The sequence below is a fragment of the Musa acuminata genome, chromosome BXJ1-4, assembly GCF_036884655.1.
Source record: "Musa acuminata AAA Group cultivar baxijiao chromosome BXJ1-4, Cavendish_Baxijiao_AAA, whole genome shotgun sequence".
Classification (NCBI taxonomy): domain Eukaryota; kingdom Viridiplantae; phylum Streptophyta; class Magnoliopsida; order Zingiberales; family Musaceae; genus Musa; species Musa acuminata.
Genome location: NC_088330.1, coordinates 16,607,106 through 16,633,458, shown reverse-complemented (window position 1 = coordinate 16,633,458; position 26,353 = coordinate 16,607,106). Strand labels below are relative to the sequence as shown.

The following is a 26,353-nucleotide window of genomic DNA, read 5'->3' as shown; positions in this document are numbered from 1 at the left end:
TTGACTGCGCATGGCCATTCGCGTAATGGGGACTGGACCTCCTCGGCCCTTTCCCACCGGCCTCGAGGCAATGGAAGTATATTGTCGTGGGAGTAGACTACTTCACCAGGTGGCCCGAGGCCGAGCCGCTAGCAACGATCGCAGAACGACAAGTGGAGAAGTTTGTTTGGAAAAACATTGTGACTCGGTTCGGCTTGCCCAGAACCATCGTCACGGACAATGGGTCCCAGTTCGCCAGCATGAGGTTCCGAGAGTTCTGCGTGAACTATGGAATTCAGTTGAGATTCAGCTCGGTAGCCCACCCCTAGACGATCGGGTTAGCCGAGGTGACCAACCAATCTATTCTGGACGGGCTCAGGAGGAGAGTAACTGCAGCCCGATCGGCTTGGGTGGAAGAGCTCCCTGGCATCCTATGGTCCCTGCGGACCACCCCCAAAACCGCAACTGGAGAGTCCCCCTACAGCCTCTCGTATGGGACCGAGGCCGTCCTACCCCCCGAAGTAGTTTTCCCTACCCCTCGGACGGAGAACTACGACGAAGAGACATCGGCCCAAGGACTACGAGCCGGCCTCGACCTGCTAGAAGAGCAGTGCGCTGACGCGCACCTGAGAGACCTCTCCTACAAGAGAGCCATCGCTAGAATATATAACCGCAAGGTGCGGCCTCGACCCATTAGGTTGGGCGATCTGGTCCTACGCAAGACCGAGGTCAGCGACCCAACCCGAGCGCGCGGCAAGCTCGCCCCCAATTGGGAAGGACCTTATCGGGTTACCGACATCGTCCGGGTCGGCACGTATCGGCTTGCGACCATGCACAACCACCCTTTGTCGAGGACATGGAATGTGCAAAATCTCAAGAAATTCTTCGCATAAAGGAAAGGTGAAGCAGACAAGAAAGAAGCTGAAATAAGGAATTTTATTGAAGTCAAAATCCGACTACAGGACCAGACAAGTAACAGCTCCAGACTAAACCCCTAGGTTATTACAAAATTCTACCCTATTTTTCGGAGGCTTCGGCGCTGTCGTCAAAAGGGACCTCGTCTGACATATCAACGCTTAGGTCTTCAGGGCAGGAGGTGAAGGGGTCTTCCTCGACCTCCAGGTTGGGGTGGCGTGCCTTGAAACGAGCCAGGGTGATCCGGTACCCGTATTCATAGGTGACCTGCCCTGACTGGACCAGACCGAGCTGAAAGCCCAAAGGCTATTTGTAGTCCTTGATCAGCTTCCTGTATCTCTTCGATCACTGACTCACCTTAGCGGCCAGGGCGTCGGAAGCCCCCTTTACCTCGGCATGGGCCACCTCTAGCTTTCGTGCAAGGCCCGCTGCCTCATCCCGAGCTAGACGAGCCTCGGTCTTAGTCACCCTCAGGAGCTTCTGGAGCTCGTTATGATTATCCTTAGCAGCCTTCACCTCAGATGTGAGGCGTGCCGCCTCTGCCTCTAGTTCCGAGGCATGCTGCTCGGCCGCCCTCGAGATAGAGGAGAGGCGTGTCACCTCCGCCTCCAGGTCGAAAGCACGCTGCTCGGCCGCAACGACCGCCTCAGGAGCCGCCCCTGCGCGGACCTCCTCAATTTGTCGACGCACCTGGGTGTTGCGATCGCTCAAAACGCCGAGGGCCCGGCCCGCATCGCGGACACGGTCCATCAACACCGTGGAATAGTGATGGCTCTACAAGGAGAAAGAGTCAGTACGAGTATCAATCGGGCAAAGAAGTCGATAACAAGATGCTTACCCACAGTAGTGACTTAGCGGATTTGCCCAACAAAACGTCTGAGGGAAGGGTGCACAGATCCTGAGCTATGTCGGGATGAAGCCCGCCTCGTTCGAAGGAGGATGCGGCCTCCCCATCAGCCCACACCCGGGTCCCACGGGTCAGGCCCTCCCACCGGGCGACCAACGGGTCAGAGGGTTGGCCCTCCGGGAGTTCGCCCATCACCCGAGCTTGATAGGGCTCGTCCTGCGCAGGAAGGCAACACAAGTCGCGGATGGAGGGTTCCCGAGGCACCTTCCTTGCCACCTCATTGCTCAGGCCAGCTTCGCCCCGACTAGGGCCTCGTCGCTGATCACGGTGGCCTGGTTCAACAATGACCTCCTGAGCCCGAGGCGGAGGCATATCCTCCTTCTGGGTGGCGATCTTCGATTTCTTCCGAGGTCTGCTGACCTCGAGTTCTACCGACGCTTCCTTTGTGTCGACCCCGGGCTCGGCCATTTGACACGACGACACAACTGACGAAGTGCGCCCCCCACGCACAGCAACCAGGTTCACCATTTCTGCACAAAAACACCAAAATTTGTCAGAACACCAAAAACGACCCTCAAGAAAACCCTGGCATGCCCCGCCGGAGGCATACCTCAAGGCGCCGGGCTAAGACCCGCCTTGACCAGCCACCCCTCGGTCATCTCCCGAATGGCTTGAGAGGCTGGGAGAATCTCCTTGAGCCGCCGAAGGTCGCTGCGCTCCTCGTCGTTCAGGACCGAGGCGGTGTTGTCAATCACGCGCGACGCCCACCGGAGCCCGAAGCCCCAGTCCTCCGAACCCGGAAGCTCGCTCGGGCAGATAGATAATAGCCCCCCGACCCCTTGGAAAGGCGAAAACAAGAGAGGAAGAGGGATCGGGTCGGGGTGATGTTGGCGTAGTGGCACTCCCCTAGGAACGCCACCGGAGAGTGCCAAAAGTTCGGTGTCATTTGTGACGGGGAAATATGCCACCACGAAATGCATGAGGTGATGACGGGATGCAGTGGGAGGCGGAGCCTGGCCTCGAAGGCATCCAGAGTCAGGGCGAAACCCTTTGGGACAGGGTCGTATGCCCGTTGCCCTAGTTCGGGAGCAGTAAGAACAAACTCCTCTAGGATACCATAACGGCCCCGGAGGTAACCAAGTGACGACTTGCTCACAGTAGAGTCGAGGTCGTGCGACCACATTAAGGCTTCAAGAGCCCTAGCCGCTTTCTCGTCGGAGGATGAGTTGGGACTAAGTGGTAATATTTTCTCTCCAGCATCACCGGAGGTGGACAATGAATAAGATGGGGGCAAGGAAGAAGGGGAAACCATCCTCATTGACCTTAGGAAGGAATAGCAGGATAGCCGATTCGGACGAAGCAACACAGTCCGAAGGAGCAGCTGGTCGAATGCAAGTAGCAAGACGTGCAGGAAGCCAACTGCACGCTATTTATAGGCCAAATCCTGCCAAAACGGCGACCCTTCCTCTCCTGAAGCACGTTTGCGTCAGGCAGACCAAACATCACTTCGCCATAAATGTGGCCTGACGTGGCAGCCAACGGGCGTGCGGTGCGAATGCTGAAGCGCTGATCTTATCAGCCTCAAAAGCCAGCAACTCCCGAAAGTGATGGTCCCTTGGGCTTCCCTAGGAGGGAAGTAACCTGGCCATCCGCGACCACGCGCAATTAAGCAATGGATTGCTGATCAAAACCAAGTCGCTCCTCGGCTCCATGCTGCCCGAGACCACACCTGCGCAGCCTGCCCGCCTGCATCGTGCTCCTCGGCTGCATGCTGCCCTAGACCACACCTGCGCGGCCTGCCCGCCTGTGTCGTGCTCCTCGGCTCCATGCTGCCCGAGACCACTGCCTCTGCGCGGCCTGCCCGCCTGAGTCGTGGTCCTCAATTGCGCGTCACTCGAGATCACAGCCTCTGCTCGGCCTGTTCGACTGAGTTGTGCTCCTCAGCCGCACACTACCCAGGGCCACCGCTGCGCACGCAACCCGCACCCCTAGCAATGGACCGACAAACGCCTGGCAGGAATAGTCTCTCGAAGCCAAAGTCATGCATCGGACTCCCATTACAACAACCGACGCATAGCTTCCTTTTGAGGGGGAATATGATGGAGGTAATAATTGTGATAAGACTCACGTGACATCAGCTACGCTAGGTGACGCATCACGCCTCTGTCAACTTGATGAGGCACCCGGTCAACGCGGACCGGAACGCCTGCCGAGGCACATTAATACCCTGCTCAAGCTCGATCCCTCACGCCACGCCAACGGTAATGTCAGACACTACCAGAAGTACGATCCTGCTCCCTACGGGCAGACACATTATACAACGGTAATTCTCACTATAAAAACCCTCGCGCTCCGAGGAAAAAGGAGAAACAAAGAAAAGGAGCCCCGAGGACCATCCGCTAACTTGATCGTCGGAGGGGTCGGGTCGAACTCCCTGACCCAACCTTTGTGCAGGTGCGCAGGCGGAGGTCGCCCACCAAAGGCGCAGGCAGGGGTTCTCTCCCGGTGGAAACGGCGACCCCATCCCAATCGGAACATCGCGACCGATGACCTCAGCAGTTGGGAAGAGCGTCCCAGGAAGATCCCCGTCATCCGGACTTGAACCAAGCCGTATCGGTCCCGAGGCCACGGCTTAAAGTTGTTTATACTAATAGCCAGTGACGAAGCTCCGCCGCCAAGAGGCTTCCCCTTGTCCTCCTCGCAGCCCCTGTAGTAGCTGTCGCCCCATGTGAGGGCAGCGGCGCCGCCTGCGGGGGAACTCCGCCAATATATGGCGTGCGTCCAGCTCTCTCTCGCACCCTCTACCAGCGAGTGGAGGCGCTGCTGCAGGTTCGCCGGGCTGAAGTGCGCCACTGCCAAGGAGGTCGCGGTTGAGGAGGCGGCTGAGTTGACACACGGCGGCCAGCGGGGGGGGTGATGCTCCGGAGCGGCCGCGGGGGAGGAGATGAAGGCCTCCATGACGGAGGCTTTGTCGTCGGTCCAAAGCTTCATGGGTGAGAGGGAGGTGACGGACGCAATCGAGCGCGTGAAACGAGACGCTTCGCTGGCGGTCGGTTCGATTCGGCAGTTGGTTTAATAGTGGAGGGAGAGGCGTTGGGGAAGAAGCTGGGTCCCGCAGCGGGCACCACCACAGCAGAACCAGCTCGACATTCGGGTCGGATCCGTTCCTTATCAAAGACACAATTAACATAATTAGTCATTAAAATGTCAAATTAAGACATCATTGTAGACACAAAGGTCCAGTTCATCTTAGAAGGTCCACATCACCGTCCATTCGGGATCAAAATCGAGGTGATGTGATTGCTTGGTCTGAGTAGGTTACTTTAGCACGTAACCCCGCACATGTTTCGCGTCCTTTCGTGGCATTTCGTTTCCTACCGAGTAAGAGGGTTGGATGGCTCGCCCATTTTGACATTAGCCACTAAATAGAATTAAATGCGGTAATTGACATGGAAACCAACAAATTATGTTTGTTGGAAATGGTTACTGGGAATATAAGGCATTGATAAATGTATGTTAGTTGGAAAAAAAAATTATTTGGACACGAATTTTAAGGAAATATCTATAATTTTTTATGATAATAAATTGATACTATCTTAAATCCCACTTTAATTGATAATTAACAAAGTTGACTTACATTTATCAACGCCTTTGATAATTAAAATGATCACACCGTGTCTCTCGTTACGTCATTGTTAGATTAGGTTTACAGAATTGATGTTTGACACGACTTCGTAGCTGATTTAAGGTATGACTTACGGACTTGGCGAGTATGCAGATGCGATGAGGAACGATATAAGTCACTACGCGGAGGAGAATTCCCGGTTCGTACGATGATGGCGACGGACATGGGGCCACTGAGTTGGACGACAAGCTTACCCTGGACTGGTTTGGAATGTGTGATGCAGAACGTGTGATAAATGCGGGGGTGCAATAGTAAGAGTATTCATCTTGTTGTGTCTATCGTGGTTAACGACCGGCCAAGTCCGATCGTTCCCACATCATGGTTATAAACCAAATCAGAGAGTGGTCCGATTAAGTTTTGGTTCACTGGACTGGGCCAACCGATGGCTCAATCAATCGGATCATAATTAAAAATATTCTAAAATATATAAATAATTTAAAAGTATATATAATAAAAATATTAAAATATCAAAACTAATGAAAAATAAATTTTTTTTATAAAAAGTAAATTTAAATTTAAATAATTTTAAAATAAATTTCTTAATCCAACAAAATAGTTTATCCAACATAAGGGATCGAATAGTATATGCATATTTTTTTCATATATCAAAAAAGATATTTTCTTATTCATCAAAATGCAATTTGATAATTCTACCCCGATGAATCCATTATTTCAAGATTCGAGAAGAATTATATTGTATATATTTACAAATTGATCAACCATCGAAAAATTACGTGTGTGGTGAAAAATAAGAACAAGTGAATATAATTCTTATTTTATGTCCAATATTGAAAGGAAGCAGTCTACGAGATGCGTGCGATTCGCGCGAGCGCAGTCGCCGGATCTCGACCCACCTCATTGGTGGATGAGAATTAAACCTCACGGCGATGATCTGAACGTGACACTCGCTTACCTTCTCCCACTCGCCACGGCAGTTCTCTTTCTTCTTCGTTGTCGCAGGAGCAGATGGAGTTTGGAGCTGGCATCGAGTTCTCTACTCTTCAGAAGCAGCGAAGCCTCTACGTTCCACAACTTCCCCCTTGCTTGCAGGTACTCCTTCGCTCTCTCTCTCTCTCTCTCTCTCTCTCTCTCTCGGTCAGCATTCAGTGGAAACAAGGGAGTTGAAGGCAGCGCAGTGAGGTGACCATTTAGTGATGTTGAAGCTTCGTCAACAGGCACACAAACGCATGCATCGCATGTGTTGTGTCAGCCACTGTCGTCATATATATATATATATATAACCGAGGGATGGCAAAGTTACTGAGTTGGACAATTCAATGACAGGGATCTCATGTCCAAGTAGAGTTTGGTGATGCGACTACTGTTCCAGATCCGTTGGATGCTGAATCCATCAAACGTTCCTTTCCTCTAACTTATGGCCAACCTTTGGTGCACTTCGTCAGCTCACTGGAGAAACCCCCTCCTAATGGCGTCCAAGATCAACAGCCACCACTCAGGTGATGACTCTTCCTCTCTTTCTCTCTCTCTCTCTCTCTCTCTCTCTCTCTCTCTCTCTCTTAAGTTGTATAAGTTATAATACAGAATATTTTAGCCTGATCTATTCAAGAGTTTAAATTAATATATATTAACCAAGTATTTGATTGTTCCAGTTGAATGTTGATTGAGAGTAAATCAAAAAATTTATTTTATGCTAATATTATGTCGATTTTAATCAACACCCCACTTGCCTGATTCTGATTGTGCTGAACCTTATAAAATTATATTTAATAATTCTTTAAAAATATCTTTCTAATATTTAAATTAGTCTTAGATTTGGATAATTCATCTTATGTTGTGTAATATATTTAGAGAGTGATCTCATAATACATGATGAGCCCTTTTATATTGAACTTTCAATACTATTACTCCCACGATCAATATCGGTGACGGGAATGTTAATCACATATTTAATCATAATCATGATGTGTTAATCACATATCAATCATATGATGCCATGGTGTCGAGTATATGATACTGTGATGTTAGTCATACGACAATATTGGTTGTTTCTTTATTCATATAATAATATATAAAATATGGTATGATTTATGTTTAATATTATTTATAATTTTATCAAATTATTTTGTAAAATATTTAAATTTAATGATAAACGATGGTATTCTAAAATTTACATTTAAAAATTTTAAATTTAAAATGTTAAAATTTTTAAAATTTATATTTTTAATTTATTCTAAATTTTAAATTTTAGAACAATGATACTAAATTAAAAATCAACTTCAGGTGTCTACCAAAAGAAAATCTCACCACACCAATATATGATCCTTATAAATTAAAAATTACATTAATTAGATTGCATTATTTATCCTATGGAGTAATACCATATTGATTTAGTTATATCGAAGCTATAATTTTAATTATTAATAATATATTTTTAGAGTTGTCAACAACTAAGATAGTAAACATTTAAAGATTAACTAACTTAATTTATAAAGACTTTGAATCTCATATTTAGTATACATTATTTTAAAAATAAAATTTTTTAAGGAGGGTTTATTATTTTATATTTTTGTATTTTTCATTCGAACTAACCATATTCGTAAATAGTTTTAATGAGAGAGTGCATGTAAATGATCTTAATACTTGAGGATTTATGGGGAAAAAATATGGACACCGTTGTCACATATTTACCAATTTGGGATGGGTTTGGTGCCCATTAGGCGGGAAGAGCTCCCCCCCTTCTCTGACCTGCAGAGGCAAGGGATGTGGTTTCTGGTCGGCGGAGAGGAGGCACGGCCCAATGTCGAGAATGGCAGGCTTCGAGCCTTCTTCCCCTTCCAGATTCGTTTCCCTGAAGGGGATTGCCAAACTGCGGCACTCCGCCAAGCCGCCCAAAGGGCCGGCGAAGGTATCGATTCGAACGAGCACTATCCTCTCCTTCAGGGTTACACGGCCTCAGTCAGCTTATGCGTTGAATCTGTCCGATCTTTTTCTCTTGCCTGGTCATTTTGCCTTCTCGTTCAATGTCATAAACAAGAAAACACACATGGCGCATTTAGCCATCTTCAGAATTTTTCCGATCAGCTGTATGTTTTCGGTTAAATCTTGGTCAAGAAAAGGGTTTCCAAAACATGGCACGACTTTGGTGATAGATTTGCTTGGTTCTGACGGTTCTAGCCGACGTCTGGTTGATCTTAGAAGAAATCAATGGGCTAAATTATCCTTGCGCAGCTGACTAGCTCAACTAATTCAGGCCTCTGTTTTTGTGTTGTTTGGTCGCTAATCATGATTTGTTATCTCTTAGCAAAGAAAACGAGAGATGGTTATTTGACATATTTTAACTAAACTCCTAGATGGGTTATCTTAAATTAAGATTTTGGTGTATTAAATCCCTAGCCATTCGTTTGATCCTCCAAATCGGGCTTCCTCCTTGATTACCACATTTCAACAAAGGCTTGATGACAACGATGATCATGAAAATGTCCGAGATAATTTAAATTTCTAGTAGTGATCAGTTTAATACCAGAAAGAAAAAAGACATAATGTTACATCCTCCCTATTAAACATGCTTCTACAGTTCTACTTCACATGTCGTGCATCATGAGATGCTATCTGCTTGCTTCTTTTCTTCATCCATTATGCACTGTGAATGACTTCCATAAGTTCGTCTATCTTTTTCATATGTGAAGTTCTAAATCACTCAGCTACACAATTGTCTTTCTATGCCAGTACTGAAGCCATGTTATTCTGGTAATGGTCTTATACAGGGTTGGGGTAGTCTTTTGTGGCCGCCAATCACCTGGAGGGCATAACATTATTTGTGGACTTTATGATGCTATGAAGTTACACAACCCAAAAAGTACCTTGCTAGGGTTTTGCGGTGCGTATGCACTCACCATATATCTGATATATAATGGGCAAAGAGTTTATTTTATAGTTCACTGTTTTAACTTTCTATCCAGTGGCTTATTTTTAGAAGGTATTTCTTTGAAACTTCTTTTATCTGGTGACATGTTGGTTAGGCAAATTATTGCATAAGGCTTTTTGATAATTGACAATTTCTTTGCTTTGTTAAAATAGGAGGAACCGAAGGATTATTTGTGCAAAAAACATTAGTGATCTCGGATGATATCGTCGCTGCTTATCGTAATCAAGGTTTATATTAGTTGTCTTTTGCTAAACCTATGGGCATTTTATTTGTTCATTTCTGGAATCACTTGCTCTATGACTTTCTTGTCACCTGGCACCAGCTGTGGCTTGAATGCTATAAATTGTCAATTTTTTTAGCCATGCATTAGCAATTTAAGTTGTTGTTAAAGCTATATACTTCCACAATAGGGAATTTAATCATCTTTTGGAAAATGCAGACCAAAAATTTCTTACTGGTTTATCTGGAAATAAGCTAATTCTTCTGGTTTTACAATGCCCTAGCACCCTCACATGATGCACTTGCTTGAGTGTTTATTTTAATCAATGAATTACAAAATTAGAATATTTAGTAGTTTAAGAGTCATATGCATCAACATGTTGCATTTTGGTCCATAAATATTATTAGTGTATGGCCGTATGCTTCATAGCACAATGTGATTTTGTAACGACATGTTGCATTTTGGGCCATGCATATTAAAAGCATATGCTCCATACCATCCGTATTAGTTTAAAATGTCAAGAAACCAACAGTTGGAAGTTTTTCCCAAGAAACAAGTTTCTAAAATTGTTTATTCTACTCCATTGATGAGAAGTACCAGATAAACTGAGATTGACCCATATGCATTGGGTAGATGACAGTCATGATTGCTGACAAGAATGTGTTGTTTACATAAATGACTTTTAATCCAAGGATGAAAATTACCAAATAAATTGAGATCGATCCATCAGGTTAAGTCATTGTTTCTGATGTTAATTTCTTTACATAAATTGCCTGGCAAAATATCTCTGCCCTAGCAAACTAAAGCCTTTGTAAATAATGTACTTGTGATTTCATGAATGTTGATGTCTCCTCTATATATTTTGAATTGTTAAGTGCAAAATTTTGTCTTTGGACCAGAAGAAATGAGATCTGGCAATATTGAATGCTTAACACAAATTGGTATGGTTGGCACTTGCAGAAATAAAATCTGAACTACCTAATCATTCCGAAATTTATTATCTAGGGGGTTATGATATGCTGGGAAGGACAAAGGATCAAATAACATCAAAGGAACAGGTGAACTCTGCACTAAATGCATGCCAAACACTAGATCTTAATGGACTTGTTGTTATTGGAGGTATTTGCCTTGATTTTAATCCTAAATAGACAAGCTTTTCAGCATTATCTAGAGTGATAGTTCATGTATTCTTTCTTCATGAAGGTGTCACATCCAATACTGATGCAGCTCAACTTGCTGAGACATTTGCAGAAGCAAAATGTTTGACAAAGGTTTTTGGCAATTCCTGTAGCTAATGTTAATTCTTAATCTGTAATTCATATAATTTATTGAATTATTGCTCTTAACAAGTTCCAACACAACAGTGAACCATTTTTCCCCTTGACTGGTCCAATCCTTATATGGCTATTTTTTTCCAACAGAAACGACAAATATTGTCTTAAATTTGGGTATTTGAACTTTTTATTGAGTAGTGAACTCCACCTAAGGTCATAGTCTTTATATGCGATAGAAGAATGATAAATCTTGGGTTTGTAGGTTGTTGGTGTTCCTGTTACCTTCTATGGGGATCTTCAGAACCAGTTTGTTGAAGCTAATGTCGGATTTGACACAATCTGCAAGGTATTTAATGTCCACTTTTTTTTTTCTTCAGTTTTTTCTCTTTATCCTTAAATTTGGAATGAAGAAAAGCAACCACTAGACGTCAAACAAAATTAGCATATTGTGTCGCCACCATATGCTAACTGCCTTATTAAATATTATACATGTAATAACTGAAATCTTTGTAAAAGATTTCTTTTTCTTTTGATGATTTAGTAACCTCCAACCATATACAAAATTGTGTATGCAAAGTTGCAATCTCTTATTCTTTTGTTCGTCAATAAGAAAAAATGCGGTTGCAAGGAAAAAAATTAGTTACAATTTTTTTTTAAAACAAACAACAAAATGTTAAGGAACAGTAATCGGGTAGGTCACCACTCCAAACATAAGAACCCTGCTGTCAGGCATAGTCAGCAAGGGTGTAGGCCTCAATATTATGATCACGTTTCACATATTAAGCATGTTTCCAAAAGGTGAATCGCCTGCAGGTGGTCAGATCTGGCCAAAATGGGGCGGGCACCTCTCTAGTGAGCTAACTTCAATCCTTTAAGAATGGTCCATCTTTCTGTCTGTAGAACTGAATGAAGCTGTTTAGCCCTACAGCCTGCTACAATGATCTGGCCTTGAAGGTCCTTTAGAGAATATAACCTGTTCCTGCAAACTCCATAGAACTTTTGAAAGAAGCATCATATTCTAAAATATAGTAACAAGTTGCAACTTCTATTGTACAAGAAATTACACAAGCATCTTATATTAGAAATTGCTCTGAAACTACTAAGAGAAACTAAGACTCAAGATTGTCAAAGTAGGATAAAAGAAATGTGATGCATATTTATTCAATATAATGCAGTACTAACTAGTAAGATTAGTTAAATAATATTATTATCGGATTGAACACCATCCTTATATGTAACTAATATATAATAGGTTGAATTTAACAAGAAAAGCTCAATGAAAAAGTACTTAGAATCAAGGTTCGCCATACCGCAGCATACCGCTCAGTTCGGGTGGTTACGTGCCGATCTGACAAGGGACTGGTATGGGTGGTACATTGGTATGTCCTTATGTACTATATGTTGATATGTTTGGTATGGCTCGGTACAGTTTGACACGTATCGTACCGACAATTGGTCAGTACCGGTACGAACCAATTAGACAAATCATGCTTAGACTTATGAATCAGATATCTTAAGAAAATATAGGAACTTTAATATGTAATTGGTACATATGGTAATTATGTATGCAAAAATAGTCTGGAGTTATTGTATGATCTATTATGCATAAAATTATGACATAGCTTATGATTTGAAGTATCAGTATATGATTGGGAAGGTTTATGGTATAGGGTGACAAAAAAATCAATCTGAAGAGCCATCTCACTCTGTTTATCAGGAGAGATCATCTTGTCCCGCTCGGTACGGGCGGTACGTACCGGTCCGATAGGTTGTCGGTACGCGGACTGCCCCGTACTGGTCCGCACTGTAGCAGTGCTACAGTGCTAGGTACACCTGGGTGTACCGCTCGGTACACCGTACCGTACCGGTACCGAGCTCAGGTCGAAATACCGGGACGGTACGGTATTGCGAACCTTGTTGGAAAGAACTATTTGAAGAAAACATTACAGACATGCAGTCTACTTCTTGATTTTCTACATCAATAGATTGCATATACTTTCTGGGCTCCAATCTTTTGAATATGAACAACTCATGGCCCATTAAAAAGCACTGACATGACATGGAATGTGGGTTCAGCATCATGTGAGAGATCTATTTTGCTAACAGATACATTGATGATGTCTAACTTTTGCCAGTATTCTTAAATCTGGTGCTAATAAACTGCTCAGCAAGTGAAAAATCTTGTCATAGACCGTAATATATGATCTATTTCTTGAGATTCATGCAATGACTTAATTTATATGCCTGCTTTGAACTTCCAAAGTATGACTTTTAAATTTTTGCTGTTAATTCTCACAGACATCTGTTAGTAAGCACAGAAAACTGTGAACTCCTAGAACCATCATTATCTTTGATATACATTATACAGTACCTTAATTTACTTATGTTGCATTTCTTCATTTTATTAAAAATAAGAAAATCATTTTCATAGTTTAGCTGGTTCTTTTGCTTAGGTGAACTCTCAACTCATCAGTAACATATGCACAGACGCCCTTTCTGCTGAGAAGGTACAAATTACATTATTTGAAATTTAAATTGAGTATTAGTTGGAAAAGGGTATTGATAGTGGGTAAGTTTCATATGATTCTGTGAAATAGGTCCATTTGAATAGATGTCAAGACTGTCCTGATCAGCCATCAGCACTTGTAATATGCGTATATCCAGAAGCATATATATATATATATATACATACATACATACATATATACATACATACATATATACATACATATATATATATATATACACAAGGTCTGCCGTACCGAAGTGTACCTCCCGTACCGGGCGGTATGTACTGGTCTGACAGGTTATCGATACGTGGACCGCCCGGTAACACTACAGTGCTACGGTACTATACTGTAGCACTGCTACAGCAGTATAGTAATATACTGTAGCACTGCTACAGTATGAAAAATAAAAAATTATTCGGTACACCAGGGCATACCGCTCGGTACGCCCTGATGTACCGCCCGATACACCGGTACCGTATCGTACCGAGCCCGGGTCGAAATGTCGGTATGGTACGGTACAACGAACCTTGTATATACATACATATATGTATGTATGTATATATGTATGTATGTATGTATATATACATATGTATATATCCATACATACATACACATACATACACATACATACATACATACATACATACATACATACATACATACATACATACATACATACATACATACATACATACATATATATATATATATATATATATATATATATATATATATATATATATATATATATATATATATATATATATATATATATATATATATATATATATATATACTTGTGGATGTACATATGTATATATGTAAACTTAGCCTTGCAGATTCAAAAGGAACACAAGGATCAACACAAGGATCAACCAGGATCCAACCCTCATCAACTATCTTTTTCTAAATTGTCAAGTCTTAAAATGGTAGGACTGAGTGATTACCTTGTCTTCTTTGCTTGCATGGTGATTTTGGTCCCTTTTTGCAGAAAAGAAGAAATTAAGTAACTAAACAAAATGGATGATAGATTTGTTCTATTTTGGTATTTATGTTTTACATAGCTTAAATTTTAATTAACTAGTTGCTTTGCATGTGCTAAATCACATCTATACCTAGAATTGGGAGAGTTTTGAAGGTTATTAATTAGCATGAGGTTCAGATGATTCAGTCAGAAATTAATCACTCAAATCATTCTGTGATTCATGTGAAGCTTTTATTGCACATCATTTCATTGTTTTTCCTGGTTACAAAACCAGTCTTGTGAAGTCTATTATCTTTTGACTGTGTAAAGTAAATTCATCAATCTGGTTGACATATTTAAGCTAAACAACTTCCACAGAAATAACCTATCAAATTATGACAAGAATACTTAATCCTTTCTTGACTGTAAGGATTATGTATGAACTTTTCATTTATTGTATGAGTCCAAAGCAGAACCACACATATTGGTGCTTATTAAGTAACTTGTAAATAGTAGAAACAATCTTGGCATGATTTTGTATAGTATCTACCATCTATGATCTTTTTAACTTTGGCAAACACCTCGTACTTGCATCTGAAAACATTGTGATTTAGGGGCTTCATGAAGCAACAAAGAGTAACTAGCTTTTATTTCCAGCTAGCTTGGGATACACCATGTTTATTTTGTCCATTTAATTTTTTGGAGTCATCTTAATTTCCCTAACCAATGCACTAAGTTCTTTTAAGCATGTTCAAACAAATTGTTTTTGGTTGACGTAAGTCTCTACGGATCCAATTTTATTGTTTTATATTGGAAAATGTATTGTAATCTAAGAAACTAATTACTCCTGAAGGTTCTTTTATACTCAATTTTTTTGGACGTTTGTTTCTTTTTTATTCATAAACTACACAAGGTAAGTCTACATATGTTGACCCTCCCTAGACCACCTTCCTCGAGTTGCATGCTCTTTGCCTTTTTGTTTCACTAGTCTTATAAATTTTGTAAAAGTTAACAAAAGGCATATTTATTAATTGCATAAAACATTAGATGGCTGGCCTTATTGTCATATACTCAACTCAAGTTTGTGCTTCGATGACTACATATGAATGGGCCATATTGGGTACCCCACATGGCATACAAATTCATATACCATCCCATAGCTAAAATCAGTGTCTGCCGTACCGAATCGTACCGCCCGGTACAGGTGGTACGTACCGGTCCGACAGGCCAGCGGTACGCGGACCGCCCGGTACGGGTCCGCACTGTAGCAACAGTGCACTATGCACTGTTGCAGTGCAGTGTACAGTGCTACAGTGCACCAGTACACTGTAGCACTATACACTGCACTGCTACAGTGATCGATACACCGTACCGTACCGGTACCGAGCCCAGGTCGAAATACCGGTATGGTATGGTATTGCGAACCTTGGCTAAAATGATTACAAAATCCAAATTTAAAACCTCGATACCAGGTTGGACCGATATAGGTCTGGTACATAAAAGCATATCAACACATGGTACACCATACACTAACAATACTGATCAACGCCAACCAAAGAGAAAGAGGGAGAGAAGGGAGGAGAAGAGGAAGATGATAGGAGAAGAGGAGTGGAAAGAAGAGAAGTAGAGGAGGAGGGGGTCTACAAAAGGCGAAGGAGGAAGTGATGATCCGGTGGCACGGTAACAACAATCCAGCAGGATGGTAGCAATGAGGCAGTGGATCCACGACAGTGAGGCAACAGGTCAAATGAGGGCGAGGCATTGATGTAGTGGGATGGTGGCAGTTAGGCGGTAAATTGGCCAGGACAAGGTGACAGGGAGGAGAAGGAAGAGGCTTAGAAGGAAGGGAGAGAGAGTGAGAGAAAGAAAGGGTTTAGGACTATGTGGAAAAACAACTCAGGAAAGATTAAAGAAAATGGAAGAAGAAGCAAGATAACTGCAAGAAAAATGATAGTGGTACCAGGTTGTAGACTTATCACCATGTAACCCCATCTCTGAACCAACAACGGGATAAATCATTTGGATCGTGCTCTAGTTTTTGGTTGGACCAGTAAATACCAATCGACATGGACTAGCACAACTGGTTTTCTATACCTTGTACAAAATAGGTGAAAATTTTGAAGTTTTGATTCAATGACTTAAATCTCATATTAATACTGATTGGATTCATATGATACTTGTACACCGTGTGATATATTGGTTTGTACCATACAATATCACCATGAAAGGGAAAATTAAATGCTGGCTGGTACCGACCTATATGGTTTGTTACTGATTTTTGATCGGATTGATAAAATAATGTTTGACATGTACCAGCCCAACATGTATTTGTAATCTTGTTCTGGTTGCATATTGGTCAAAGGTTGCAATTTTCATTTATATACTTCTGCCTTTTCAATTACCAATCACTTTTTCTCTCTCCTCAGCACATGGATTTTATGTGCTCCAATCTCCTTCCTTTTCTGACAATCCTTTGACCATGGCCATCGTATGACCTCACCAAACTACTGGCACAGTTTTGGCCCATTGCCCCTTAGAATATTAATCATGGAAGCAATTCATTTTGCTGTGGTTGGTGCATAAATGAGTAGTAGCAATGGAAAAGGCAAGATCCACAATGGCTTAAGTTACAAGGGATAGTCTTGACGCTACTCATTAGTGTGAGCTTGATTCTATGAATAGGATTCCTAAGTATGATACGAATGTATCATGATAATTTCCATCATATCAACAAAAGCTCCAGTTGGACTTATGATTACGTAAGCTCTTTTACGGCACATGTGTTATCGAATGATTGTCCATGAGTACAACATACCAGAAATGGAGAGCTCCTCTATATTTAGTGATAATTCTCTATATAATTATTGTTTTTGACAAAAACAATAACATTTTGTTTGATTGTTATTCTTAATGAAAAGTGTCTGTGATAGTTCTCTTCATAATTATTGTTTTTGTTTGATTGCAATTATTATTAAAAATTTGGCTTCTGACTTGATTCTACTTTGTTTTTCTTAATTAAATGTTAAAAGCACTGTAATCTATATATTTAACTTGGACATCCATTTTTGGATGCTTAAATTCTTAAGTTTGCAAGCAGGGAAAAATGTTATAAGAAAATAGCACTAAACAAACAACTTGGTATTCAACACAAAATTCGCCTCCGGGTGTCATAATCATAGAATTAGAAGATACCCATGCACCTAGAGTAGACATATCTTTGGCCAATGTAGACCGCGTACTGCATAAGGCTCTTTCCGATACAAGATCTTAAAATGTCAATGTGCACAAGCTTACTCCTGAAAGTAGAGAATTTGTTTCCATGACTCCAAGCTTGGTTACCCAAGTGGTAAAGGAGCAACATTTCTTACATCAATATTTGTCCTATATATTGGCATTTCTAGACCATGCATAAGTATTTGGCACATATGAATGCTTATAAATAAAGCTATCATATTGTTTTTGTTGTTGAATTATACCAAGTAAAGCAGAGTGAAAAGTTTAAGGGATTGCTAAATCCATCTGTATGTTTCTCAGTATTACTATTTTATTCGGCTTATGGGAAGGAGCGCATCTCATGTTACTTTGGAATGTTCTCTTCAGTCTCATCCAAATATGGTATGCTTATCTGGATTTGCACATTGGTATTTTGTCTTCACAGCATTGCTGGTAACTTGTTGCTCTGGAAACATATGGTTAGGTTATTCTTGGAGAGGAAGTTGCTTCTTCAAAGCTTACTCTTCATGACATAACAAAACGAATTTGCAATGCAGTTCAATCAAGGGCAGAAAAAGGTAATTTCTCTCTCCATGCACATCGAACATTGTGATTCCAAATTTCTTAAAATGAAAAGAGAATGCAGCATTTATTACATTACATTGATTTCAGACAATGTAGTAGTGATGGAATTTCATTATCAACCAATAATCCATGATATATAGTCAAGGAACTTGCTCTTTCCATATAATGTGGTGGATGAGTTAGTGCATGCAAGAAAATCATATCATTCTTCTAAAAGTACCATAAGAATAGCAGCATATCAAGTGCTTTTTTAGCTTTTTCGATATTGGAGTTTGGAGGAGACCAACCTTTTCTTTCTAATCAACTTCTTGAGTTGCCATTTCCATGATGTGGGAAGATCTCCATCTTCTGTGGCAGGCCTTTTTGCCTTACATAAAACTCATACCATTATTATGCTTGTTTGAATTGGAATTGATCACTTTTTTGGCCATTACCTTCTACCAGTACTGTTAAAAATTCATCATGATATTGAACTACATTCCACAGTAATTATTTTTAATCTTTTATTAGAGTTCTTGGCTGATTAAGTACGCATGCATGTTAATGCAACTTGTTCAAATGTTTCCAATCTTTTGCACTTTTGAGAAGTATTTTTACTTTAAGAGATCTAAATTCATATGGAAGCTATATTTGATATTGGTCAGTGTAAGAGATTTGTAGACATTTTTTTCTACATACTGGAACGTTTCCCCAGGAAAAGATCAAAATGAGATGCTTTTATTCAAAATATATTTATTCTTTATCATTTCTATGAAAATATATGTCATGATGCAAATCATCTTAAGGGACAGAATCTTGTTTTTATAGGAAAATATCATGGTGTGATTCTTTTACCTGAGGGACTCGTTGAAAGTATACCTGAAGTATATGCCCTACTGCAGGTACTAACTGCATCATAATGAGAATAATGGTTATATATTTTTATGTTTTTGTTATTTTGGGAATAAAATGAGCTTGAGCTTGGATCTTTCATCTTTCAAGGAAATACATGTTCTTCTGAAGAATGGTGTTTCGACTGAGAGCATTTCAGGACAGTTGTCTCCTTGGGCCTCTGCTTTGTTCGAGTCTATGCCGCCATTTATAAAGAAGCAGGTATACTGATTTTCCCATTACAGCCTCCATAATGGCCTTTATTTATGTTAATGAGATTTAACATTACTTGTTCACACTATCGTGTAAAATTATACTTCATGTTACTCTCTGAGGCTTGTTCAAATGCGACATCCAATTAGAGCTTCTCGAATGAGGATAAAACACTGGGTGTGGTTCTTTACCATCCATTTATGTAATATTTGTTTAAATACTAAAGCTACAGCATGCAATGCCTCATTTTGCCATTCTGTATTTTCTTTGGATTCATTTTTTGTGTTAACATGTTTTCAGCACTGAAGAAGTTCTGTCTAATGTTGACTCTTATACCAATGTTTTCTCAATGAACTTGATTTTGAACTAAAGTTATTTATTTAATTCTGTTCCCATGATGCAGCTTCTTCTTTCTCCTGAATCTGATCAATCAGCACAATTGTCTCAGGTATAAAACTGATGTAGTACATGTTTCATTCAAATTGTTTGATATTCGAGTGCCTCCATGAGAATGAGTGAAATTAAATTCTTCTCCTGACAGATTGAAACAGAGAAATTGTTAGCTCAATTGGTGGAAACAGAGATGGAGATACAGACTGTAAGTTGAAATTTGAAAACTATTTATGTGTTTTAAGTGTTTAATCTGTCTGTAGTAAACCTTGATTATGTGTTATCAATTCTTTATTGATTTATTTGCCCAGAAGTTTTAGCATTATGTATATCAAGCACAATGGTATAGTATTGACACCATATTGTATCGTGTATCAATATGCTTGGTTTAATGGTAGGCCAATAAAAAAATTCTTTCAATATTTTTTGATTGTTTTGGATGGTTTTGAATGTCTTTGAATTTGTATCATCTATGTCACGTATCATGATCATAATATTGTCTTAGAAGACAATAACATATTATTGCATTTTATCTCATTAAAAGATCATATATGGTAATGAATTTATAACTCAATTAATTACAAAACATGTTAGCTCAATGATATAAATGTAATTCAGGTTCTACTAGCACAACTATCAAATTATTATTATTTATATATTTATTAATACAGATCAGCGACCGAACCAATACACTAGGCTTTTAGTGGCTCATAGAGACCCAATTTTTAATTGTCAATGTTTCATATGGATTGATACCATTTGGTACCACCCAGTGTGTATAGAGAGAGAGAGAGAGAGAGAGAGAGAGAGAGAGAGAGAGAGAGAGAGAGAGAGGATGTGCACTAGTAGGAGGCATGAGTGATCTATTGAGAATGAAGAGGCGACATCTACAAAGCTGCGAGGAGGAGGTGGCAGTGAAATGGTGAAAAAGAGGAGGCAGCTTAGCGTGGAGGAGGTGGAGGAAGGGAGTGAGAGCTTGAGAGATAGAGAAATAGAGAAGAATATGAAGAAAAGACAACTATGATAGAAGTCAGTTATAAGCTTACCACTAATCTATTTACTTCCTTGTAAGATGAGCTTACTAAATGGTTCAATTCATACTGAACCAAACAAAGTGAAAACCAGTTCATATAAGTTAGTACAGATGATATTTTGATCCGTGCTTGATTCAATAGTAAGTTTGCTCCTTTGAGACCTAAGTGATTGAGATTCGGTATGGAAATAACCTCTTATAGGGATAAGGCTTCATACTTTGAACCTCCCCATACCTTGCTTTGGCCAAAACCTCATGCGTTGGGTTCATAATATTTTGCTCAATATTGGTCTTATAATATATCTAGACCTCTTATTGTTGGATAAGTAGCTGCAAAAAATGGTCCCCCAATGGATTGTTGGCTATTGGATGGTGTATATGGATGCAACCATGTGTCCGACCAAAATAAGAAGCTGGATCTGAGATGGGCCAAGTAAGATAAAGTTATGAACTTATTTTGTTCTGTACAAACTTTTTAATTAGAGACGTGTAGTCACTAAGTTCGCTGTTGTAATGTATATTTTCTTGTCAGCTTCTGTCACCTAGTTGTAAAGGGGTTGACCTTGGGAGGGGAAAAGACTAGAAGCAGCTCCTTCATACTCTTTATAGGTGAAATCATTATGGGCATACCGGCACAGCGTTGGATGCATTGGCAGTGGGCATTAGATGATGCTTCACCTTGCAATAAATAAAGGTGTGGTGGTGGGAACATGAAGTTGCTACTTATGATGAGTGCAAACTTCATAGGCAGATATCAATGGCATTGCAAGTGGGAGCATGCTGCTTACTGAAAGCCAGCGAGGATGAGGCCATGGTGGGAAGGGCAAGTTGTGCATGGTGAGGCCACTGGTGGCGAGGGGGCAGCAGGACTGGAGGTACTGACATGGGTGGATGGCATCCATGATATTGCCATTCAAGAGAGGTAGGGATGGTTTGAGCATCTAAAAGACAGGCTTCTTAGACCTGGGTTTTATCCATGATACTTTTCGAGGGTAATGGAGCACTACCTAGAAGTGACAGGAGCAGTAACTTATTTGAAGTTTTGCAGGGGTGTAGTAGCAATTCCAACATTTGTGGGGATATCTAGACAAATATGGAAAATAGGGGGTGTCCAGTGCAAAAAACCCCCAAAAATTTCTAAATTACCTTCAAACATCATTTGTGTTGAAAACATGATACAGACATAAAATCTGTGCTTAATATGTCATTGCTGTCTTTCTTGATTTAAAGTTATTTCTGCTGGAAGCTGATATATTTTCTTTGAATGTTATATTTGTGATATACAGAAAAATGGTACATACACAGGTAAAAAGTTCAATTCTATCTGCCACTTCTTTGGATACCAGGCACGAGGATCAGTTCCCTCCAACTTTGATTGTGACTACGCATATGTAAGGGTTGGATTCTTTAGCTTGTTGATGGCAAGTTTATGCTGTTTTTCAATCAACTGATTTGATTCATGATGGTTGATCTAAATGTAGGCTCTTGGTCATGGTGCTTATCATCTTCTTGCTGCGGGGCTTAATGGTTATATTGCTACAGTGACAAACCTTAAAAACGATGTTTCTAGGTGGCGATGTGGTGGTGCTCCACTTACGGTATGTCATCTGTTATGCTTTTACATTGATGAACTCACAAATATATCTAAACCTCAACACTCTTAAGATGACCCTTGGCATCATACATTAGAATCAAATCAAGAAATTGGCCTGTTGGAGGGTCAGACTCTCCCACAGTCCCACTAAGCATATGTTTTGCTAATAGCAAGATCCAACCAACCCAGATTCTGTCTTTTTTTCTTAACTTGAAATTGAGGTTAAATTTGTCTTAACCTGCAAATCATTCCCTGACCTGAAATCTTTTTACCCGAGCTGTTATCTACATGGTTAGGATACATGAAATGAGTTGTTGACCTGCCAGGAGGTCATGGCAGGCTCAGGCCAGCTTTTGTTCTATTACCCAATCTTGAATTGACATGAACATCTCATTAGGCCCCAAGCAAATGTGAAGAATTTATTTGAAGGAAGAAGCCAGGAATTATATAATTAGTAATAGCGAGGTCTTAAATGCTGCTCTGAGACCAATTTGACAACTTGTCAGATAATTGTACACTGGACAGTCTATCAACCTGCTCCATCCAGTATCATAAAAATATCAAAAAAAATAAATACTGATCAGTAGAAACTATATGGTAATTCTAGTCCCTGTTTAGACCGATTATTCTCAGCCTGCTTTGAACCGGTTCAACAGGTATTTGAAATTGAAACCATAAGTAGCATATGTAGATTAATTTAGTTTGTAAAGAGATAATCAAAGGTTTACATCATGAATTAATTTTTATACTGCATGAATTTTATTGTTTTTCACATGAACTTTATTGTTTTCCAGATGCAGAGAACAGCATATTTTCACTTGTTATCATATTGTATGAACAAGATATTACCAATGATGACCAATTTTTTTCATGATGAGAGTTGCAAAGTATTTTGCAATTTGATTAGAGGACAAATTGCTGTATGTTTGATATATAGTTCCTCAACATTAGTAGTTGTCCTGTTATAACTTATGTGTTTTAAAGAACTAGTTTTCAGAATTCTTGTAGCCCATTTATTGCTGGTGTTAGACTTGCTAAACAAGACGACATACATTAATTCTAGCGGTGATGTTTTGTGCCAGCATCTGACCTAATAAGTGTATTTCCAACAGGTGCTTATGATCGTGAACTCTTCACAATGCTGACCTCATTATTATAGTTTTGATGTATTTCAATGCTTAAGATTTCTTTTTAACATATCATTGGTTGAATCCTGATTTATATTAATTGTAAAACCTTATTAAGCATAAAAAATCACTGCTCTCTTGTTTTCTGTTAAAATTAACTGCTCCAGGTTTGTGTTTTATAAGGAAATTCGTTCTCCTATGTAGCTTCCATATGATGCTCTTAATTGGGAACTTCTTTCTTACTTTGCTTATTGTTTATTGAGAGCCTTGGTTTTGTCCCTGTAATTGCTAATACTGCTCTGCCCCCAGGCCTTTTGTTTCAAACGGCAAATTTTACGCTAAAGAAACAATACCATAGAGGTGATTTTGACCTTTTCTTATATATTGGCAGGCTATGATGACTATAAGGAGGTTGTTGCGTGGTCTTGGAACTCCCTTGATTGGAAAACCATCAATCCATCCGGTTGGAGTGGACTTAAAAGGAAAATCATATGGGTAAACTGTTTTTTTTTTAATGTTAGTTAGTAAAATGAGTTTGTCAGTTTTAGGTTTTAGAGTGAGTCTCCATAAAAATTTAACCTCATGATTATTCCAACATTTCAAATATAGTCCTGATCTATATAGTGGTATTTGTAATGCTATCCTGACAAATCATATCATATTCTAGATACTGAGGGATATATCATGGGAGATGTCTGAAAAATGTAAAAAAAGGGGAAGTTGTGATCTGAGTTCTAGACTGTTTAGTATGTTGGAAGGTAGAGCTGCAAAACCAACTTCAAAGAGAATGTTGAGGCTTATTTTCATGTCAAGCCTTGTAAATACTCCAATTTGCTGTTAGTGTTCTTAGTAAAAGTGATAAAATCAAAGGTAATATATAAGGGAGTCTGATGCAACATCAACATAGTATTGTAGTATTATGAAGAACAAAGGGTTAAGTATGAATTATGTGTAGTCTTATGGCACATTAATGATATTTAAAACCCTTACAACAAATTAATGATCTTTCATCTATACGTATATGATAATCAAAATGACATGGCCATCCCCGTACTTCTTTCAACTTTGTTGCTACTATAGTAATGTGTCAAATAATAGAAAGGTTCTACAGAAATGCTTGCACTAGGCATTGAGGAACATCTGCATAGAAAAATGAAGCTTTGAAGTTTGTTGTGGGGCAGATACCAGATAGGAAAGTAGAAGATGTAGCATTTATCATTTTCACCTTGCCATATTGTGCATAGAGAAATCTTTCCAAATACAAAGAATAATGTATCGTCAGCTGAAACTTGATTTTGATTTATGTTGTAGGTTGCAACAAAATTAACATTGATGAGAGCTACTTACTGAAGTTCATCATTATATGATAATAATGATGACAAATCTGTACTTTGACATTTTTTAAGCACTGGCTTTTTTTGTTCACAGTTTGTTGCTGCAAAATGCTGAAAAGTACTTGATGGATGATCTTTACTCCAATCCAGGACCAATTCAGTATAAAGGACCTGGTTCTGACAGCAAAACCATCTGCCTGTGTGTGGAGGATCATGATTATATGGGCAGGTTGAAAAAGTTGCAATCTTACCTTGATAAGGTACAGTGAATAAGTTATTTTTATAACTCATGTTCCATTAGATGTTCTTCATATGGTTTGTGCAGCATATCTCGTCTAATAAACAAAATCAATACTTAAAAGACCGTGTTTGCTGTCTTTGCTGCCATGATGATACTGATCAACTTTCCAGAATGATTTTAGACAAATATCAAATCTCTCTGGTAGTTTGTTAATGGTAGCCTTACTCGACTGAACTACATTTGGTCACTCAATTGACATTCCTATCATTAGGAGAGAGGCTTGGCAACTACTCACTGCCCTCCTGCCCTTTGCAGCACCAGCAAACTTCCTTCAAATATTTGTGACCAGATCATATCGCTGATATTAGTGCACTATGATATTAGTGCACTATGATCGAAGTAGTGAGCAAGATTTCTTATGTGACACTAATTAAAATAAATATATTAGTAATTTTAGTGGATTTTTCTTTGACTGCAGGTGAAAACAAGTGTCAGACCTGGTTGTTCACAAGAGGTACTGAAGGCTGCTGTGAGTGCCATGGCTTATGTTGTTGAGATACTTAGCCTGATGTCACCAGCTGGAACAGGCCATGCTTATCATCCTTTAGAAGATACATATGCTAATATGTGATAACCAGTTTTGGCATTTCATCAAGTTACGATTCTTCAACTCTAGAGATCTCAGTTTTGCTTTCTTGAAGCCTCTGTTGCAACAAAGTCGCAGTGAAAATTATTATTATTTTGATCCTTGTTTCAGTCCCAATGAAAAAAAAAAATGTATGAATGAATTTAATTGATTTTAGCAATAACCCCAACTAAGTCAACTCTACCGTCTATGATTCAACAATATAAAAATATTTTGCTAGCAGCTGTTTCTTTGAAGTCTGATTAATCTACCAGCTTTTTTGTGTCTGCACTTATTGTGTCTTCTTTTAGGGTAAATCATGTTACAGATTGTTTAGATCTGCACAAAGACTGATTTGGTCATCCATGAAGGTAAATCTCATGCAGTTTTATTGAATCATAGCATTAGCAAGCCTCTAAATTACAACCTTGTGATATATAAGAAGTTGGCAACATTAACATTAATTCTTTGACTTCACCTTCAGGCTCTCTCTTGTGAAAACCCTTTTTATGCCCTAAAATTTTATTTTCACAGATTTTTTTACTTATTTTTATTTTTTCAGAATTACGAACAAAGCGTAAATATTTAAATGGAGATGGATACAATAAATTGAAGCATAACTCTTCTACTCGCTTTCTTATTGACTTGTTATGAATTTAGTTAGTTTTGTTTAAGTAGTATGATATTTTTACGTGTTTGATCATAAGGGTTAGTCTTGAAACTTTTTATGGTTCGTTAAGGATTTGCAAAAGAAAAGATAAACTAGAGAAAGTGTTTAACTCGGGATCCATAAGTAGTCATTTCCGTAAGCATTTGATAGACAATGCAAATTACAAATAAAGACTTCA

The 26,353-nt window shown here is 39.8% G+C and overlaps 1 protein-coding gene across 1 annotated transcript; it reads left to right on the top strand.

Annotated features, from left to right (window-relative positions):
- Positions 1-6,344: 6,344 nt before the first annotated feature.
- On the top strand, positions 6,345-25,696 carry LOC135583178 (pyrophosphate--fructose 6-phosphate 1-phosphotransferase subunit alpha-like). The gene is made up of 19 exons (XM_065180935.1): positions 6,345-6,476; positions 6,711-6,883; positions 9,152-9,264; positions 9,465-9,539; positions 10,538-10,651; positions 10,736-10,803; positions 11,069-11,152; positions 13,260-13,313; positions 17,815-17,895; positions 17,978-18,071; positions 18,886-18,959; positions 19,060-19,170; positions 19,565-19,609; positions 19,703-19,759; positions 21,871-21,975; positions 22,066-22,182; positions 23,697-23,800; positions 24,734-24,899; positions 25,359-25,696. The coding sequence occupies exons 1-19, from the start codon at positions 6,393-6,395 to the stop codon at positions 25,509-25,511; spliced, it is 1,872 nt and encodes a 623-aa protein (XP_065037007.1). The 5' UTR covers positions 6,345-6,392; the 3' UTR covers positions 25,512-25,696.
- Positions 25,697-26,353: the final 657 nt, after the last annotated feature.

Coding starts and splice junctions, on each gene's coding strand:
- LOC135583178 (XM_065180935.1), top strand. CDS start 6,393: ATGGAGTTTGGAGCTGGCATCGAGTTCTCTACTCTTCAGAAGCAGCGA. Junction 13,314..17,814: donor ACGCCCTTTCTGCTGAGAAG/GTACAAATTACA, acceptor TATGTTTCTCAG/TATTACTATTTTATTCGGCT. Junction 22,183..23,696: donor GTGGTGGTGCTCCACTTACG/GTATGTCATCTG, acceptor ATATATTGGCAG/GCTATGATGACTATAAGGAG.